The 22,207-nt window shown below is 42.3% G+C and overlaps 1 protein-coding gene across 27 annotated transcripts in view; it reads right to left on the minus strand.

Annotated features, from left to right (window-relative positions):
* The window catches only part of NTRK2 (neurotrophic receptor tyrosine kinase 2), a 345,658-nt gene that overhangs the window by 140,803 nt on the left and 182,648 nt on the right, over positions 1–22,207 (minus strand). For 18 of the 27 annotated variants that reach the window (XM_008521436.2, XM_008521435.2, XM_070590388.1 and 15 more), the window contains one exon: positions 16,329–16,517. In XM_008521436.2, the coding sequence (XP_008519658.1) occupies positions 16,329–16,517 (189 nt within the window). Of the gene's footprint in view, positions 1–6,334; positions 12,519–16,328; positions 16,518–22,207 lie in introns of those variants that run through there. The other 9 variants (XM_070590402.1, XM_070590398.1, XM_070590405.1 and 6 more) reach the window with 1 other exon arrangement.

Raw genomic sequence — 22,207 nt, forward strand, 5'->3', positions numbered from 1 at the left:
TTAACAAAAGTCTAGTTGAAATTTGAACCTTACTCTTCCAGGTTTCAAGTTTCAATTTTCAAAGGGACTTGACATTGGTGAAACTAGAAGGCACCCAGTCAGGACCGAGAATTTACTAACTCTTAAAATTTCTGCTTTCAACCAAGTGCCATGCCAAGGTTTTCGTTCATAAGAGCAAGTTTTATTATACAAATGAGCAGACATTGTCTGGGAGGCAAAATGAAAGCAGCTCTGATAGTTTTATTAATTTATTTGATTTACTTCTGGTTTCTCTTACCCAATCTTATTTATGTCAAAGTAAGTTGAAACAGAATTCATTACGTAGTGAAATCCAATTTGAGCACTTTTTATTGGGACATGGTGATTCAATCATTTCTCTCCTTAAGTCTCATTATCTCTTCTTACATTAGTTTGTACAGATCAAATCACAATAGATGAAATTTCTAGAGGAACCTAAGAATTTTGGGGGAGGGAAGAAATAATATCCCAACAAGTCCTAATACTAAGTTACACTCTCATCATTTTGCGTTATGATAGCATATTTTCTTGGAAAAAAACCAACTGAGTTAGTGAGCTTGAGTTTTTTGAGTAAGCTTTTGAGGAGCTGCAGTTTCTAATCATTTTGCTATAGAATTATCAGTAGCTTTGAGCCTAATCTGACCAAGTTTGGGCATTTCTGCATCTTGTTGATTATGTGGATTACAAAATTTGCCAAATTGCTACGGGATCTTTTCCTCTTCAAACAGTAGAGTTTATGAGTTTTTGCATTTTAGTAACTTTATGAAGTACTTGTGAAAAAAAAATGAGAGAGATTTCTTTTGTTTGCTATTTATTTACCTGGCTTGTTGTGTCACGTATACTGGTAGTACACAGGGAATCCTCAACTCATAAATGGATCTAGTTACCAAAGTCCATTTCTGTGTTGATTGTTTAGAAACGGGAGTCATTTTCTCATGGAGACATTGCACTTGTGCTTAGAATGACGAGACTCTCCCTTAGATGCCTTCTAAATTCTCTAAATCAAAACTCCTCTGCCCTAGCTCATCATGAGTGAGATACTTCCATGTTTAGAGACCTGTAAGATCTCTCTGCAGACCAGAGAGGGTAGCTGAATGTCAGCAAAGGAGGCAGGACTACGAAAAACTAACCAGCAACAAAGATACAAGCCTGTCCCTAGGACACTTGCCTCCTCACCTCATCCAGCTTCATGGTTGCTCCAGAAGAGAACCTTCCACAGTGGGTCTGGCCTGCAGACAGGATCCCCAAACTCCAACATGCATCAGAATCATCTGGAGCTTCTTAACAACACAAATTCTCTGGCCTTACCTCCAGCCACTGGAACTGGTTGGGATGCAGGGATTTGATTCTTAAAAAGCACCTCCAGTTATTATCACACACACACACACACACAGAGACAGAGAAAGAGAGAACAGGGACCACACAGCAAGGATCCAGGTCCAAAAGCTTTTGCTTGCTGATGACTGCCAATAGCTGACTGGCTAGCTAGAGGATGCAGAGTTAAGGGTAAATAGGTACAGGTCTCCACCAGTGGTGTCCCTCAGCTTTGCTGGGTATTTGAGAAGAAAGAGGCTGGGCAAAGCCTCACACAAAAGGCCACCAGTATCTCTACCATAACCCTCCAAAGCCACGTGCCTGCTATTGGGTGGCTCTCCATCAAAGATGAGGACTGGAGACACTGGTTTTTACCATTTGAAATCATTATCTACTCTGTCGTCATAGGCTGTTTAGAACGCAAAAAGTACTTTTTATAATACAGAAGGAAATTTCAGGATTTAAACCATGGGCAAAATGAGAAAGTTGTAGGTATACCAACTCATCAATTGCCAATGTAAACTGTCACTGTCTCAAATCCTTTGTGGGCCAGTGTGTGTACAGTGTGGGGAACAAGAAAGACCGGCTGAATGGCTCGACAGAGGCAGAGACGGGCACCTGGATAGCAGGTGCTTAAGGAAACAGACTCCGGAGTCAGCCTCAGAGCCTCAGTTCAAATCTTAGCTTTCTTAGGTCTATTAGCTGCATGTCCTTGGGCAAGTTGCTTAATTTCTCTGTGCCTTATTGTCTTCATCTGTGTGATTAAAGTAATAATAATACCTATTACATAGCAGTATTGTGTAAATTAAATGAGATAAATACATTGTACAGGGGCTGGCATGTATTAACTGTATAATAAATATTAGTTACTATTATTGTGTTAGAGATAAAATTAAATTTTGGTTGACAGCATTCATTAATCAAGTTCTTAGCTTTCTGAGTCAGTTTTTTCCTGCAAGATTAGCCAGGAAATTTTGGGGGTATAGGCCTCGATTCACTCAAAACTTTCTTACTAGTCCCAGGAAGGAGCCATCTGACACCCCTAAGGCGTTGACCCAGAACGCTACCTTGCCCCTTACCCAGAACCCTCTGGGTGTCTTTTTCACAACAGGCTCCCCAGTCATCTTCCCAAGCAGCCCCTTCTTGGTCCCTGGTTCAAACCTTCCCAGTGACCACCGCGTTTAGTCCCTGAGGGCACAATCTGTTCTAGTTTTTCCAGAACGGGTCTTCTTTTAGTCTACACATTCTTATTATTAGTCTACACATTCTTATTATTTTTGGTCTCCTTCTAGAAGCCTCTGCATGCCTCTTTTATTACCAATTCTTCTCCATAAAGTCACCCTTGGAGCATGAACATCAGGGCCCCTGAGAAATTATTCTCTCATAATACAAAACATAAAGTATTAGCATACTTGAACCCAATTTACAAAACCAGACAGAAGAATTCTGAAAATGTAAATGACTTGGGAGGTAGAAGAGGAAGAAGCAGGAAAAAGCTTTAAACCCAACAGTGAACAGACATGGCAATGGAGTAGATAACATGAAATTCAAATGGAGAGATTGCCTAACTTCTGCTCCTAACAGAATCAGAAGGGAATTTAACTTGTTAGCCATGCCTGATGCTCAGTGAAGTAGAGATGTATTTTTCCCCCGAAGTTACAAGTACAGTAGATACACTTATCCATTCATTTGTTCATTTAGTCATTTACATGTTTATTATGCACCTACAATGTCCTGGGCACTATTCTAGGAACCAGATTTCCCAAAGCACCTATTTGTCCATTGAATGGTCCATGATTAGGAACTTAGATGATTGTCAATAAGTATTTCCACTGGTAATTTTCAATATCATTCAATGATTGCTGCCATTGAATTCCTGGGCAAGACATGGCTTCCTCATTACACACATTTGTCATCCAACCGAGACATATGACCACATACACTGCACCCAGTCGGAACTTTCATCCCCATCCCTGCTGCTCCACCCTATCCTGGAGTTTCATTGTTAAAAGTTCCAGATAGTCTGGTTAGTCAGAGATTTGTTTTGTTTCATTATTGGGAAAATTTTCCATATTGACAAATGTAGCTAGGTACACACAAAAACACACACCACCCCCATTCCAGGGGGTGCAAGAGACTCATCAAATTCTCTCTTTGGAAGGAAATATTTCAACCTCTTTCCTCGGAAGTCTCATTCTAGTTACTCTCTCCAAGACACTCTTGGGTTGCGGTTCCACTGGCCCCCATGGGCTGCCCAAGCTCTGAACCTCTGTGCTGATATACGCCCGGGGGCCCAGAGGCCTGGAAATCTCTCATAAACAATATTTTGATCATAGCATTATTTGTCATGATGGACTTTGAACTGCAATGAAATAATTCATACTCTGGTCTTTTCTAAGTTATCAAGATAACTAAGAGAATAAACATTTGGGTCAGGAAGTAATTTATTCATGTCGGCTAACCTCACCAATCTAATTCTTCTGCACTGGTCAAGCTGGGGAAGACGTGTTACAGGACGTTTTGGGGGAACACGTGTTACTCTCCTTATTAAAAGACTAAGATGAGGAACTGGTCACACACACAAATCTGTGTAGGCGTATGCTCCTGAGACAAAGTAGGTACCTAAAAAAAATACCAGCTTCTTGATGTTCCCTGACCTAATGAAGCTCCTGACGCATTCTGTTCCCATGGAAGAAATGCCATTTATCAATGCCGACACGTGTTTTTAAAAAAGACTCCATAGAGGCTAAATTTCTCAAGAATTTAGACCCCTTTCAATAAGGCAGTTTGGAAACACAGACCTTTGCATGGAAAACAAAAGAATAAGTCAGAGAGGGCGAGCCAGAAGCGTAGCTTGTCTCTCCTATAAGATGCTCACACGTGGCTGACATTGAAATTGGTTGCCTGTAGAATGGCTGGTGAGAAGGCATTATGAGCCTCTGTGTCCCCTTGGCCTCCCTGGAACAGGGTGACCCAGGCAGGTCCTGTGGGTGCCTCAACCCTGGCAGCACTGCCTAAGGACACTCAGAAAGTGTGTGCACCTCAATTTGCTCCTGAAAACTCTTGGCCCTCTTTGAACACTGTCTTTGGAAAGGTGGACGTCAAGTTCACCTAGGAAATATGATGCGCTCATCTCGGAGGAGTGAAGGCGTTCAAGAAAGAGTCAGAGACCTATGGTATCAGAGGCTTTTCCTAGGATTTTCTGAAATAAAACAAAAAAGGCAAAGTTTTCAGGGTGGGTTTGAGGGGGGATTTTACATGATTTTCATTATCAAAAAATAAAAATACGGATTGATTGTTAACAATTATTTAGTATTTCTGGCAATGACTCCATTGAGAGAACCTCACTACTGCCCCAGGGGGCCTGTGTCAACCTGTACATTAGAGATTGGGCCTGGGGTCAGCCCACCACTGGCTCCTTAGTCCTCCAACAATAAGTTTACCACCTGCCCTCTGACGTTCCCCAGACTTCATGTTGGAAGGTCAGTACGCTCCGCACTCCTTGATGAACCCACGTGAAAGTTGCGATACCAACACTGTAACCCCCCTCGCAACGTTAGAAAATCACTCCGTGTTACTTTTGGAAAAGGCCAGCAGCAGCACTGGGCCAGAAAAACCGCAGGCTTCACACAGGCTGATCGGGGACTGAACAGCAACTCTCCCATGTGTTGGGTGTAATTTCGGTTTGTTACTTTTCCTCCTACCTGAAACTCAGTTTTCTCGTCTGTAAAATAGAGTAATAATATTTATTTCGCAGCTTTGACAAGGATTCTTTTTTTTAATGTGAAAATGTGACTCATAGGGCACATTGAAAGCATTAGATACTGATTGTTCAAAAATAATAATACAGACTTCACTGAAGGAGCTCTTGGCATTACAGAACAGGCTGAGAGGAAATGGAGTATTTCAAATTTCCAATATTGCACCTGTAATTTAGCAAATGTAATGCTAAAACTCAGTGGGCAAAAATGAAGCAATAGCTAATAAATTAATTAAAAGACTTTCACTTATTTTTAAAAAAAATTATCCAACTTTTTCCCTAGATTATTTCTCAAATATACTAAGAAGAGCCCCTGATTCTCCTATCCTTTTCACCTTTTTAAAATTCACTCTCTGTTTTGGCAGGCTCATTCCTTTCCTCACTCTGGAGAGTCACATAGAAAAAACAGCAGCGAGCAGTCGAGTGCCGGTCCCAGCGCGCGCCGGCAGACAGCGCAGGACGGTTGATGCTGCCGCTGCTGTGGCTGGCTGAGCCCAAGGGAGTCAGAGAAACGTATCTGTGGGGACCGGCGGCCTGGGATGAGGAAGGACAATTAGGCCAGGAATGCAGGAGAGGAGAGACGATGGAAAGCTAATCAGCCCAGTAGCTAATGTATATGAAACCGAGCTTTGCAACAGCAGAGGTTTATGCAGGGTCCAGGCCAGAAGGAGCCTGTGTCCAGTGCCCGGTGGGTGAGGGGACTGAGATTCTCAGCTTGTGCCCCAAATTTAAGGGACCCCCAAAATTTAGTAATCAGGACGAATAATATTTTAATGCAATATTTTTTAAAATAAAAATTAATGCAAACATCTAGGATGAAAAAAATATCCAAATTTTAAATAAAGACAGGATCTGACCCTGAACTTGCAGGACTCACCTCGCCCTGATCCCAGTCCTCTTGGATCCTGTCTTCATTTAAAACTTTGATACTTTCTTCATAGTTTTTTTTTTGCATTAATTTTTCTCTTTTAAAATATTGCATTGAAATATTATTTATCTTGATTGCTGTGATTGTTGGTGCCCTTTAAATTCTACACGCCAAGGGACTGCCTCACCCGCCTTACCCTCCTCCGGGCCCCGCCTGGGTGTGGAGAGGGCTGCGTGAAAAGTCAGAAGGGCTGCTTGGGAGCTAAGAGGGAATAAATGGGGCCTAGCTTTAGGGGGCTGTTTGTAGTGCTTTTAAGAATTCCAACACTGAATTATTATTTTTAGGTGACAAAAGCAGGCAACGGAGACCATGGATCTGACACTCTCGTCTTTATTGGTATACGTGTTTGGCTCTGAATGATCAACTACATGACAAATTCCAGTACAGCAGATCTCATTTCCATGAACACGTCTACATAATAAAGAATCCCAAGCTCCACTGATCACTCATACAAATGTGTGGACAAGCCCTGGAGTTTCTGAACATAGTCAAAGAATGCAAGTCATGTTTTAGGTCCACTCTCTTGCATCAAGTATGAGAGAGGGAAGTAACGTTAAGCAACACATATCAATCAACAGAGACCCCTCCCGATCTCACCCCGGCAGATCATGGTGCAGCATCAGAGGGCAGAACTGCTGAGACCGCTGCTGCAAGACAGCAGGTAGGTGCCAGCAGTAAGAGGCTCGTTGCCCAGAGTGGGGAAGCTGGGAGACCTCCAAGAGAGGATCACTCTAACACCCAGGCTGGGTGCCCATTAGCAGAAGGGTCTCCTTGGGGAACATCATCCATACCACACAAGTCTCCTCTTTCCAAAAGAGGGCAGAGAGTATGGGGACAGCGTGAATTCATCCCCCAACCCAACAACTCCCTCCCATAGATTCCGTAGGTGTACCAACACACAGAAGCTCGGCCCTCGATGATACAGAGCTCTTCAAAGAGAACAAAAGGGAGCACTGGGGTGTTGACAGCAAGGACCATGCCCATGTATCAGTTATTAGACCCCATCTGGCGAAGATCTGCTTTAATTAAAAACTAGAGGTCAATGTGTAGGAAGTAGCAGAGAGTTTCACCAGCCCAGACTAGAACCATGACTCAGGAAGTGAATGGCAATCTTATTCCCTTTGCTATGTGGCCATTGTCTCCCTCCCCAAAGCTCAGGAGTTCAGGAAGCTAAGGCAGAGCTACCCATCACCAATCTATTACTAATAAAATGAGTGTTTTCCTCTTCCAAAATGAATGTTGATAAAGGTCTAGGTAGGGCTAAAGGAAAACTAAAATCTTACGTGTAAATAGAGGAACTTTACCATCAACTGAAAAGAGAAGCTCTTAAGAAGGAGAGAAAACCATAAAAGCGATAGCATTTAAGAAAGAAAAAGATGGTCATAAATAAGGTTCAAGCAGCAATACATATTCATCATTGCTGCTGTGGGTATCAGGAAATGGCATTCATGCAACTAGGAGCTAGGAAGAAATGTGATCATGAGCATCATGGTTCCTGAACCCTGATATATGGAGAAAAGGAGGGAGGATGGCAGAACGAGATGGGCAAAGGAATTTCTATTTTATGGGTCAGAGGAAGTAAAGCCAAGATAGAGACAATGTGAGACCAGATAGTCCAGGTGGCTGGAGGACTCTATTAATAGAAGGTGAGACAATGAGTCTGTCCCTGGGTAACCAGTTAGTTTCTCTCTGTTCTTTAGCCACAGACTTAAGGCCAACTTACCTGCAAAAGTAAACTCTTTTCAGGAGTAAGGATGGGGATGAGTATTGGGCATGAGCATATAAATGGATCTGAAAATCCATCATTGTTGCAGGAAAACAACTCACGTGGCTGCACAGTGGTGCCATCTCTGCTTATTTGACAAACAGACAGATCATGCAATCTCCTCTAGTAAAGACATTCCCTAATGTGGAGACTAGCTCTTTTGATATAATTAGATAGTGTAGGATTTTATCCTGTTTCCTCTATATCAACCACTTTATTGGAACATTAGGAATATGGCACTCACTCTAAATGCCATTATTATCAAATAATGAGTTTGGGTTCCATTTTAATGCAACCAGAAGGTCAATGGCATGATTAAATAAATGTGCCAAATAATGGCAACAGGATAAAAAGAATGTTGATGTCTACGCCTATTCATAGCATGTACAGTAATGAGAAGAATAATATAGAAACTAGGCAATAGATTATTATTTTGTTTCTAGAATTCTCTCCTTCCCTGTTCAAAATCATACAAATCTAGACTCTTGCAAATCGCAGGAATCTATCTGTTCTAATTCATTTTTAGAATCTGTCAACTTTAACATTACTGTGAAAAGCGCTAACACTGCCACATTGCTGTATGTCATGCTGTTGACAGGGTTCCTCTTGCCAGAGCCCAGTGTAGGCCAGATGCCTGAGAGACCAGAAGAGGAAGCTTTTCATGATGAGAAGACTAGACATTGTTGCACAGCTACCTCCATCGTGTTTAGGTAAGGCTGAGTGACTAAGGAGAGATTCCTACTCATCAGAGGCCCTTGCACAGCCCAGGGATCCTGGGTGGAAGAAAAGGCATCCCTAAATTGTGGGAACCTTATCAGATGTAACCAGCCTGGCCCTTTGAGATCCAGCACACTTAGCTCCCTGAAGGGAGCTAGCTGGCCAGGGCAAAGAACTGGGAGACAAAAAAGGATCATCTGCTTCAGCTGAGCAATAAACTATGTTTGGAATCACCAAGAGTAGTGACCCTCCCCTGGAACGCTCAGCCTGCCACGGCAGAACAGGGAGGCTCATACTTCTCGAGTCTTCCCAGCCCACAACACAGGCCTCACGTCCTCTCTAATACTCGCTGTGTGAGAGCTGAGCTCCTCTGGAGTTAGGATCTCTCTAGCCCAGAACTGGGATGGCAGTCCAGCCCCCCAGCTCTTATCATAATCCCTGTGTACCACCAAGCAAATATGAAATCTGCACTGGCAATAATACACTCAGTCTGCTTCCTGTGGACTTGCCTGCACAATCCACAACACATGAACAATTGCTACAGAAATATGAGCAAAACCCAGTTCAAATAAAGGCGAGGGCACAAACAGACTTCACATCACAGGAGAGTGAAAGGACATTCATGAGACGAGAAAGCTGTACATCCAAAGGATATATCAGCAGTTATCTCTATGTCGAAATTACCGGTGAGTTTTTATTTCATCTTTGTTTCTTCTGTTTTCCAAATTTCTTACTGTAACCTATATTGTTTATTTTTATTTTAAAAGTATCTCCTTTTAGGGCACCTGAAGGCATCTTGGGTAATTAAGACTTAATTCTGTCTTACTAGCAGAAATCATCAGGTCTATACCAACTAGGGTGACCATTCCATTGGGGTTTGCCTGGGACTGTCCTGGTTTTAAAACTGAAAGTTCCAGCACATCCTTGTCAGTCCTGGTGGTCAGTGTAATATTGACATTCCCTTTTCCTTTAGGCCACAAGTACTGCCTTCTAATTTTTCCTTCCCTGAGGGAGGCCAGGCATTCAGAAACACACAGCATTTTCTCAGCAAAAGGGAGCAGCCTCAGACAGAGGGCAGCATGCATTCAGCATTCCACCCTTTGGGCTGCTGTCTCCATCTCAGGAAGCAGTCCTTGCTCAAGTAGGAGCCAAGACTGAGGAGAGAGTCTGCCTTTGTGTTTGGCTATCAGGTTAAAATAAGAACTAGTTCTCTTCCCAGTTCTTTCCTGTCCATGGTATGGAGCAAATTCATCTTACCTGTCTTTCAAGAGAAGCAATAACTACAAGAAAAAGAACATTCAAACAAACAAACCAGCAAATAAGTATGAAGGGCAGCATTACTGTGCGTCTCATCACTAAGGAGAGCTGGCATGATACGTAGTCTGAAAAGAAGCCCAGCCATGGTGGGTTACCCTCTCAGGCTGGCGGAATTAGTAAAGGCAGAGAAAAATCTGCATTTCACTCGGAGAAAACCTGCACTTTGTCATTATAGCTGCCATAAGAATTTGAGTATCACATCCAAGAAAAACTCCCATCCTGCCATCTCTACTTAACTATAGGAAGTACTCAATTGTTCAAACCATCTGGGTAGCAGGAGCTTTGTAGCGGCATAGGAGGCTCCCCTGCATTGGTGTTTGCTGAGCTGATCCTGGTCCACAATCTGTTGGCACATGCAAGAGTGACCCACCGAAAGCCAAATGGGAGTGTAGCTTGATTAGATTCATCCTGCTGGTACTCATGCTCCTGTAGGGCTGGGCCTTGGGAAATGCCCAGAACAAATGCATTAGGACCCCGCATCTGTTGGTATGCTTCCAGCACAGCTCTGATGATTTGGTGAATTACACTGACATGTCCGATGTGTGGGGGATGCATAATTCCACCTTTCTTGGCCAATGATGTGGAAGTACAAACAGTTTTCAGAATATCATTATGAGTGTCTCTCTGACCTAAATCCATAATTGTTTTTTCCTTTTCAGCCATCAGATGTAGGATTGGAGTGTTTTCTCTAGGGGGTGGAGGCATCTTATAATCAGGTACTTCTTTTTTGATAAACAAGTAATATCATCCAGTGGTCAAATGTTAATAAAATGATGGCTCTTACTTTTCTTAGTTGTAAATGTGCTTGACACTGGTTTACTAACAAGTCTTCATCTCAGTGGAGTTTGTAACATGGCTTACATTTTAAATGCAATTATGCAGCATGTATTCATTTCCTTTCTTCTAGGGAACTCAAGTTGCTTTTTAAAGCATTGTTTGATAGTTTCTTACCATCTCCTCTGGAGTTGAAAAGAGAATATAATATCAAGCTGTGATAGCTAGCGATGCAGGACTATGGCACCAAGAGGGAAAGAGAATTGGATTGGGACCTACAGAATTTGAGCAATGTGCCATGAAGAGCCCCATGGGATGAGTTGTCAACCGGCATGACATAAAGGATGCAATTTCTAAGGATCCTAAAATAACTGCATTCTCTCTGTCCTTACACTCTCACTGGGCAGAACGGACTTAGTTTATTTTTAAAGTGCAGGCCATGGCCTTCAAAGGGATATAAACAGTTCCCAAAGCAGCTATTATTTGGCCAATTAAATGCTTAGAAGAAAATATACTTTTGAAAGACAAAATTAATAGGCAAAGGACAGAGGAAAGTGCAACAGCAATTGTTTCTACCTGTTTTTAATCCTATCTCTGACCATCAAAATGGACCATCAGCACAGACTGTGCTGAAGTTTGATGATAACCTCGGGTAACTCTGTGGGCCCTCATCCTTTGATCTAATGAGTTCCTAGGGTCCTGGGTGTAATGCAGAATTTTTGCTCATGTGTACTCAAAGTAACATTGCAAATATGTTCAAAACCTCTGCAGTTAGGTGAAAAATATTGCCTCCAGTAACCTCTCCTTGCTGGCGACACAATGATGGTGTGGGTATGGCAGTTGACGGGAGCTGGGGGGTGGCCCATGTGATCTTTTCAACTACTGTTAAAATTCTCCCTTCCTTTATTACGTCTGATTTCCTTAGCCTTAGCTGGTCTATGAATCTGTGCTTAGCTACATAATTGCCTAATAAGCATGTAACCAATGGGAAAACACACACACACATACACACATATGAACTGTAATACCTAGAGAAGTATGGCACACTATGCAGGGAATCAAAAAATAGCCATTCCATTAGAAAAGGAATCAAAGTGGGAAAAATTCAGAATTCTTTATATGCATCTGCCACAGGGAGTTACTAGCCCTAGGTATACTTAGAGGGCATGCTCTGGATGGACAAACACATACAGTACATATTTAGAGACAATTCTCATTTCATTCAGGCCCTAGGCCTAGGGTCCTCACCCATTTACAAGGCTGCTGTAGGAAAGATGCAGTTTTAGGGATGACAATAAGTCTATGGCACTTGCTTTTCCTGGGGGAAAGCTACAACGCATTCCCACCCTTCAAGAGAACCCAAGATTGATGATTCAGGGGTTTTGCTGGTTAGTGTGTTTTTCTTTCCCTTTTGTTCCCTCAGCTCAGAAGGTATGTTTCCATTGTACCCTGTCAAAAATGTTCTCAGCTGTCAAGGAGAGGACAGCGGCGCAGCTGCCCTTAAGCCGAGTTTGTAAATCCTACTGGGGAACCACCCCGTGCTGTCAGATGACGTGGTTTTCAGACACATCTACACAGACTAGTTGAATTAAAGACAAACTGCAGACTTGATGTTGCTGAGCTCCTCAGCTCCATCTTGCCATCCTGATTGATCGAGGAGATGGGTCTATAGTTAAAGTGGCACAGCACTTTGAGCCTTAGTCATTAGAGCACACTGCTTTCTCTTTGGAAGGCAACTTCTTGCTTGGCTAGGTTATAGAAGCTAAGGAGTGACGTCAAGGTGTTGTCTGGCCAGAATTTGCAGATAACCATAGAACTCTTCTCCTCCATCAGGCATGGACTTAGCCTCCTTTAGTTCCTGCAGTGACACAGGAGCCTCCAAATACCAAATTATTATCAGGCGGTCTTGGGGGAACCTCTGGGCCCTGCAATAAAGTAGACAGACTTGCTATTGGAAAGTGTTCAGGAGCAATTCAGCCCTGTTCAGATTGCTCTAAAATCCTGCAAACCAGCTCTGGACTTCGCAAATGAAAACCTCACATAGCTCCTGAGAGTGGGGACATAATTTATCATCATCTTTCACTTAAATGATCTAACACGTCATTTAAAGAAATCAGTTTGATCATGTTATTTTGTTTGTTGTTTTGTTTTTAAAGCAAAGCTGTGCAAATATGGAGGCCGTGTGATTTTGGACAAGCCACTTCTGAGCATTGTCTGTAAAATCAGGTGTTTGTATCTATTGACTTTTAAGGTCTACCTCAGGGGGTCACAAACAGGTGGAGGACTGTGGACCAAATCCAACTTGTGGGATGTATTTTACTGATCCCCCCCAGTGGTTTCAATCTTGGGAAATTTACGTGAAAGAATAAATGTCCGTTTTCTCTGGACAAATTGGAGTATCTGGTAATACCAGGCTCATGTTCCAGCATGGCCTTCGCTGCCACATGTCGTCTCTGATCTGTCTTGTTTCTCAAGTTGACCTACCTGACCCCTGTAGGTAATTGGGGTTTAGGACTGTTACTCTAAGCTATCCTATCACTGTACATTGTGATTATATGATGATATCTTAACCACTGGCCTCTCTGATGAGATGCCCGGAAGGCAAGGACCATGCCATCATTATCACTGAATCTCGCTCCTAGCACTGCAGGACTATTGTGGTTGGCCAATAAATATTTAATGAATTGAACTTCACCTTCTATACTAGATTCTCACAGTTCAGTGAAATGAGACTGGGACCACTCTTTGTAAAATCACACATATATTCTAAAGCCAGCATCTTTGAATAGCATATAGCCTTAGGAAAAGAAAGTAAATATGCTGGTTTGAGGCCCAAGCCTCTGATGGGTCCAGAGGTTGGGGTTATATCATCCATGTGATATTCTGCTTTAAGCACATGGGAAAAGCTCTAAACTTTTTCTGAGATCTTCTTAACTTTGTTTTTCAACTTCTAGAAAGAGCCATCCTTTGGAAATTCTTTAGAGGTTAATTTGTAATAATATTCAATGGGAATCAGTTCATTGAAAGGTAAGCTCCCAAAATTTCATAGGCCTATAGCAACAGATCCTATCCATTTTGAAATATTTCAATTTCTGGATGACTACAATTAGGATGTTCAGAAACTATTTTCTGTTAAAAGCTTATTGCTGTTAAAATTATTATCTAAATCTGTTTAAATTGACTAAAATATTGTCAGAAACCTATCTAATAAATGAACTACTACTATGTAGGCAAGCTTAATAGGCAATGAAAGAACAGAGGCAATGAAAAAGACTATGAGTCATCTTGTTACAGTCTGTTAGTAACATGTCAGTAATATGTAGCCACATCTGGTCAACATCTGGCCAACATCAAAAGTACAGCATATGCCACACTATGAAGGAGTAGTTCAACAGACACCGTTTCTGCTCTCCAGGAGCTTACAATCTAACCTAAACAGACTATAGAAACACAGACACAAGAATAGTCATCCTCAGGACTTAAGAAAAGGCAGCAGATACATTGAAGGTAGAGGAAAAAAATACGGAGTAAAGAATGACATTTAAGAAAGGGTGAAGGGAAGGAGAAAAGTGATTGTTTTTCATTTCCATTTCTTTGAAAAAAGATTCATGGAAGATACGTGATTTTGAGTTTTCTTAAAATCATGAAAGACCATATGGCTTGATGCCTAGAAGAAATAAAATTTCCTCTGACTGAGTGACTGGAAACACTGAGCTGAGTAAGGACAGTTGACTGAAGGACCCAGCAAGACTTTATAAAGAAGGAAATGTCAAATGAAGAATCAGTGGTCTGGAGCCCTCTGGTAGAGGACAAAAGGTGAGGGGAGGCTGCAGGTGTCCTCAACTTCTTCCAGTTCCTTCTAACTGGGGGTGGCATAGAGTGGTTGAGCCACAAAAGCAAGATTCCTCCAAAAGAACTAAAATGTCTAATCCAAAACCTTTGCAAAAATCTCCACGGACTCTAGATTAAGGAAATCACCTTTAGAAATTTCTTATGGGATTTGTGAGAGAAAAAACCACTTCCAGATAGAACCACAGATCCAGCAGCCATCTAGTCCACTTTCTTCTATAGAATCTCTTTTTTATTTGTTTGTTTTCTTTCTTGTTCACTTGTTCATTGCTTCTTATTGGACTTGTTGGGCTGGTGCTATCTACTTGATTATTCTGCTTTATCTCTCCTCCATTGACAAAGGAAAGCAAACTTTTGAGGACAGGTTGATTTTAGTGACTCTCAATTATAATACAGCCTCAAGCTAACTGAAGTGCATCATACAGCTTGGTACTGGTGGTGACAGGGGTGTCAAAGTACTCTGTTCTTAAGGAGAACAATCAAAATTATGACAGATTCTCCCACTGCGTTATCTTGCTTTGCCTTCTTCAATATTTGAATGTTATGCATGCCAGAGCATATCAAGGACATTTGAAGGATGCTTATCTCAACAAAGAATGTGCATTTTAAGCAATGCCTCCATACATCTTATTCACAATATAATGACAATATTAAGATTAATAGTATCTTGATTCCAAATAATACCTTTTATTTCAAGGAGTTCAATATTCTTCACATATGCTATTTTAATTATCTTGTCATATTACATCTTCAACTGAAATCTATGGGGTTTCAAGTCTCACACATTACAAGCTTGTAACACTGTTCTTCCTAATGATTAAATTCAAATCCAATATTAAATATGCTTTTGGATACATTTGAATGAATAGGAGGAAATTACAAGTATTTCCTTATATATGAACAGATCTGATACTCATTGCTAAGCCCCCTTATCTCATGAAAGTTTTTAGTGGAAAGTCAGTCCCCAAAGCCTAACTTTGTAATAGTCTTATCTTACTTCCGAGGCAGGCCAAGAAAACAGTGCTTAAGATGGGATAAGAACATGCAAATAGACATAAGGTGCCCACTCATCAGTGCCAGGGAACCCCTGGGACCTGGGCCACCTGTTGTTCTAGCCCTCATCACCCCTTATTCGCATGTGAGGGAAGGTCTGGAGTTTCAATAGCATAAGGTTGTTTGTCCACTGTGGTTTTATTTTTTGTTGTCCTTAAGGCTGTGCTCCACTTTTTATATATGAGCAGTGGCTCAAAAGATAAGATTAGATTCTCCGAGAAAACTCCCAAGCTTCCCAACAGAGATTAATGAGTTAATTTGCTTTGGAGAAATATAAGTCAGCATACTTAACATGCATATCATTGCTCTAGTGTCTCTTTGCTTTCATGGCATCATGATGAGTATCATGCTGGGAACTAGGACTGAGCAAAGAATACAAAACTACCAAAATTGATACCACCTGACACAACACTTTCCTGTCTATCTCTGGTGTATATTTTAAGGACTTTCAATAAACCAAATTTAAATCCCAACAATCGCCTGTCTTCCATAACTGACGCATGTGCATTCTAATGACACGTCTGGTTTCTGTCTCTATCTTTTTCACGATAAGCATGCCTCAATTCCAACTTCATGTTGACAAATGCTTTTGGAAAATGGATCCCAAGAGAAGTCGGTAACTGCCCCCAGTTCCAAGCTCAGCAGGAGACACACCCTGAGAATTCCATAAACAACAAACTAAAAGCGCTAATCTGTCGGCCCAAAGCCCCAAGAATTCTCAGACATTTCAGTGCCCCCTCCCCTCAGTCACCCTGGTTAGACACTCTGACAAATATACTTGTTGATACAGCTATGCAGCACATGGGCCGATAAGTATTAACAGCTGTACTTACATGTGTCTGGCTTGAGTTGACTATTGGTGATGCCGAAGTACTGGGGATTTTCAATGACAGGAATCTTGGTCATTCCAATAATGACGGCATCTGGGCCGCCCTCTGAAGATGATGGGGTATTACTCCCATTGGAGATGTGGTGGAGTGGGCTGGCAGAGTCATCATCATTGCTGATAACTGAAGCTGGACCTGGAGTTGGAAACATGCATATTCACCTGTAATTTTTAATGCTTTTATTGAGCTATAATTCACATACACGAAACTCACCCACTTAAGGTGTACAATTGAGTGGGTATTGGCGTACTTAGAGTTGTGCAACCATCACTACAACCTAATTTTAGGACACTTTCATCATTCCAATTAGCAATCCCTCCCCATTCAACCCACTCTCAGCCCTGGGCATCCATGAATTTAGTTTCAATCTGTATGGACTTACCTATTCTGGACATTTCATATAAATGAAATCATATAATATGTAATCTTTTGGGACAAGCTTCTTTCCCTTAGCATAATGTTTTTAAGGTTCATTCATGTTGTAGCATGTGTCATTACTTTATTCCTTCTTATTGCCAAATAATATTCCATTGTATGGATATGCCACATTTTGTTGATCCATTCATCATTTGATGGACATTTGGGTTATTTCAACTTTTTGGCTATTATGAACAATGCTGCTATGAGCCTTTGTGTACAAGTCTTTGAGTGGACAGACATTTTCCTTTTTCTTGGGTGAAATTGCTGCTTCATGTGGTAACTCTGTGTTTAACATTTTGAGGAAATGCCAAACTGTTTCCCAAAGTGGCCGCACCATTTTATATTCCCACCAGCAATGTGTGAGGGTTCCAATTTCTTTGCTTCCTTCTCATGTATTTAATATGCAGCTTTCCCTTCTGCTCTCTGAACATCGTTAGAACACTCTCTCACCGAAATGCCCAGCGTGCATGTAGGACTCCTGTTTCACAGTGCGCTGAAAGATGTACTAGGAGTTCAAGATCTGAGCTCTTTTCCACTCTTTGGACAAGTCACTTACCTTCTTTGTGGCTCTATCTCCACTTACATTTGTAAAATGTGCAAAATGGTACGTGTTTGTTATTTTATGAGACTAGAATGAGACTACTGCTGTGAAAATATATTGCAAATTGAAATGGCTTCACAAATAGGAATTACTACTAGGTATTATTAAATGAACTTACAACTGGGGGAATAGAATTACATTGGACTGTCCTGCTACTTTGTTCTTCTTTCTGTATATTCTGTCAGTAGCTGCATCACTTTTGTGTACAAAATAGAGGGTCAATCCCACGGCGAAGTTACCTACTTTGCCGTTAGCCGAAATGTTATTTGTAGAGTCATTCCATGGATATCTTTATACTAAAGCAATAACCATAGCATTTCCCATACAAAACTTAAACTTTTTAGCACACTCTCAGAATGTATATGCCCACAAATATGATTTACTACGTCTTGTCTAAACGATTTATCCATTGACCACTAAACCTATACTGTTTGCAACCAAAAATAGATTCACAAAGATAAAAATCTACAGGAAAGCTTCAAAACAATTAAGATCTCAGTGGCTCATGACAAATGCTGCATACATGAAAAGTACTCAAATCCCCGTAGACATTTATTTATTTATTTATTTATTTATTTATTTATTTTTTTTTTAAGATTTTTATTATTTCCTTTTTCTCCCCAAAGCCCCCCGGTACATAGTTGTATATTCTTCGTTGTGGGTCCTTCTAGTTGTGGCATGTGGGACGCTGCCTCAGCGTGGTCTGATGAGCAGTGCCATGTCCGTGCCCAGGATTCGAACCAACGAAACACTGGGCCGCCTGCAGCGGAGCAAACGAACTTAACCACTCGGCCACGGGGCCAGCCCCCCGTAGACATTTATTTTTATTACACATGTTTCTGCAGTGTACTGAATGGGCGCAGCATCCCACAGAAGGCAACCACTGGCTAGGGCTACTGAAGGAAAGGATAAGGAGGAAAGACAAAAGGAAGCCAGAATGGAATATGCAGCCAAGGCAAATGCCTACTAGGGTAGGAAAGTCTGAATCACAACTTTCTGAGGAAGGGAATGTGTTTCCATGCAGCCCGCCAGGATGCAGGTTTCAGCACCTCCATCCATTCCCTACCTTGTCCGTCCCACTTAACTATTGCAGTAAGAAGAACAGCAATTCTAAAAACAAAAGGTTTTCTGTCACACATTTTTGAATCCCCTTGAAATGTCATGCTAATCTATCCCCCAACCTCAAGAGTCATTTCTCCCCCATATGGGGATTATCACAGCGTGTAGTGATAACAATTGGATATTCCCCAGCTGGCTGAATCTTAAACAAACTATGCAGGAGGCAGCCAACTGCTATTATAGGTAATTTTTTAAAGCATTCTCTCAAGGGGATGTGCATTTAAGTTGCCTTTAATGATACACTCTGGCTTAATTCTGCAAACAAGTCCTCACACTGCCAATTTAGAAGCCACAGAACACTCAGAGGAAGCAAGCACACCAGTTATGCCCATCTTGTGCCTAGCTTGCTGGCATTAGCCAAGAGTGGAAATTCTGCCAAGAATAGCTACGAAGACAAGTTATTTCTCGTATCCTTACCCATCCTGTTTTATGATTTGCTTTCTGACAGCCCTAGATCACCCAGAGCTTAAGCCCAGAGATGGAAAATGGAAATGTATTATGCTAAGGTTTCTGCATCTTGTCAATAAAACCTTCCCACTGCTGGCTCCCTCGCTGTGTTCCTGGTGCAGCTGTTCCCCCTTCCGAGGTTACCAAAGCACGCTACTGCCTGAGCTCCCTGAGGGGGTGCAGTCAAGGCCACACATTTCTCAACAGAATCCAGGCTGCACATTTGCACCCCGAAATGCAGGAGTTGTCATGTTCAAATACTCCGCATGCCGTCAGAAGACCCACCATATTTGCTTCAGGAGCCCCTGCAATGATTAGAAACGCACTGATCCCAGTTGCTCTCTTCTCTGATTCTCCTCTGGCTCGGGTCAGGCTATCAACATTCCCGGAGCATGCGATCATTTTAGAGAAGGTCGATACCTAGAAGACAGTGTTGAGATTCCTCCAGGAAGTCGGGCTCTGAATCATCTGCCATGTACACCGTGGAGCCCTGATTTAAAGAGTTCAACCAAAGGACTTGCTCTTTGCTTCTCTTGCTCCATCAAAGAACAGCCTGTCCTTTCCTTGGCCTCTCAGAGTAAAATCCCCGAATCTGAGGTAACAGATCTCAAGGGAATGGGCCCTCTGTTTGGGGGAAAAAATTTTAAGCATAGCAGCAGTGTAAAGCACCAGAGGTAATTTTTCAAAAGCCTTTTCACTTTGCCAGAAGGTCACTACTGACAAATCTGAACAACATATAAACCTCAACAATTTATCAAGTGGAATATTAATTCAAGTGCTGTTTTCTTCATTATCAATGTTCCAAATCCTGGAAGATTGATGTCGCTGGCAAGGCTGCAGGGATTCAGCCCATTTTTCTCTGAACATTTTGATCTAATGGAGCACAGCAAAGTTGGGAAGGGGGGAAAGCTCTTGGCAGGGACAATGAATGTCTATATACTGTGACAGCAGCCTGTCTGTGCACATCATGGGATGTGTCTGTGTGTGTCTGTGCATGTGCTCGAGGAGACACCACAAAAAGACAGACAGAAGAAGAGTTGGGGCACATCACTACGTGTTATAAGAAATTCATAAGAGGACTCGAAAAAATGTCTTATGTTAATAAAAAGTTTTAAATTGCTAGGTCTGTGCAACTGGCTGGGTTTGGGGTAGATAGCTCTAATTACTGAGCTGACAAATAGGAGCTTTGTCTGGAAACATTTTTAGCCCATTTTAATTTTAATATGTCTCCAGTGCAAAGAGGCAAGCTTCTTTTATCAGAGCTGCTGGGTAACATATCCTGCACGTATCGCTTTGCAGACATTTCTAAGCCCAACTTAGATTTATTTTCCTGTGATAAGAACAGATGATGGTCATCTGGGAAAGGCGTTTCCTTCTCTTGAGACCAAAAATGCTGTCAAGGTGAGGGGAGAGATTATCGTTCTTGGGCAGCTGTATTAACCGTATCTTGTCTTTTCTGTATTCTTGTGTTTCAACATCTGGGGCCTTGCTGACCCTGGAGAGACTGCCCCTTCCAGGGAGAGCCGGTTCCTAGAGCCAGTCAACAACTCACCTGCCAGTGTACTTGTCATATGCAAACCGACCAATCCATAGTCTACACCGCCAACCACATTCCTTATCAGGCATCATACTCCAAGCCACTGTCCACATGTCCTTTCACCCTGAACCAGGTACCAGACACCTTGGGATGCCCCTACACCCCAGAGTCCTCTGAAGTCACTCAAACTAGCCAATCCTAAACCTGCCTCCTCTGCCCCACTCATCCCTTCCTGCAGAAAGCACAATGGAGCCTCTTATCTGTGGTTTCCCTTCACTCCTTCTGCCTCCTGACTGGCCCAGGGGCTGCCCCCATGTGTCCCCCTCCTCCACGGCATGGTGTGTCCCTTCCCTTGGGAACCGTGAGTAACAAACTGTCTTTTCACTGGCTGTTGTCTCCTGACCTGTTGGCCTCACTCTACCTAAATAACAATAAAACCCGCATTTTAAAGTGGCAGCACCTCTGATGAACTGTAGCTGAAAGAATAATTCTGAAGGCGGCTCTCTGCTGTGGCCTAAAAGGGTGAAACTCTGTTTTTGAAGCTTTCCTGGAACATGCGCCTCTCTACAGGGCAAATTGGTCTGGAAACTGTTTAGGTGGTTCTGGAGGTTTGCTGTTTAGTGGAGGAAAGACCCCCTCTCACATTGCTACTGTGGGAGAGTTTATCACTCGACACCCCTGTCACCACCACACATGGAGCACAAGCCTTACCCCAGGGCACCTGTAAGACCGTCCAAGCAGGGCAGTCTCTCTGGTATCGGCAAAGTGACTGTGACCAGCTGTATCTGAAATTTGCCCCCAGGGAGTGGCTAACAAGTCCAGGGCTGGTTGAGCTCAACATTACAACTTTGCCACATCTCTGCCTTCCTTTCGCTGGTCAGGAGCTTTTACCTTGGAATTCATGGGGCTTATAAGGGTTGGGGTGACGTTTCCCCTCTCTGGCTCAGTCTGCTTTGGCCTGCCACCTCTGGGCTCAGCCCACTGGACATTTTGGATCACTGGCAGGACATCAGTAAAGGCTATCCAGTAGGAAAGATCTGATATCAGGCTCAAAAATGGAAAGGAAACGTGATTCCTTGTATGGATGGGATGAACATGTAGGGGGCAGATGGCTCAAACCTGGAAGTCTCCATGACAATGGTACCCTGGCCCTATTTTACAATTTTACCTATAGCCAACCTCGCTATCAAAATAAATACTAACCAGAAGATGCTCTAGATGGGGCCAGATCTTGGAAACACATATGCAAGATGTAAGGCAATCTGCCTTTTCCTGCCTTCTAAGCAATTCCTGTCCATTGTTTCTCTACCCATAGAAAATGCTGAGCAAATTGGAGGTCCCGGGATGTCACACCTGATTTCAATCCTAGTGATGAGCTACATTCTCTGTAGTCATTTGGGAAGCTACAAACTCTGCTTTTCAATTGTCAGCACATAGTCTAAATGCAAGGAATAGAATGCAATCAAGCACAAATCATAGTGTGTGGACATTAGAGTCTTGTTTTGAAAGAGAAATGGTCATAAATGAACAGCTGATTTCCCAATTCAGACATTTATTTCATCTTGGCCAATGGAAGAAAGTTAAGAACCCAACTTGTCCAGACATGAATGTTCAGCCAACTATTTGCTGCACATGGAGTGGTAGTGAGGTGCATTTATTCCTCAAGCTTCTTAAAAATGCATCACCAACCTAGAACTGCAT

This window comes from Equus przewalskii, chromosome 22, assembly GCF_037783145.1.
Source record: "Equus przewalskii isolate Varuska chromosome 22, EquPr2, whole genome shotgun sequence".
NCBI lineage: Eukaryota > Metazoa > Chordata > Mammalia > Perissodactyla > Equidae > Equus > Equus przewalskii.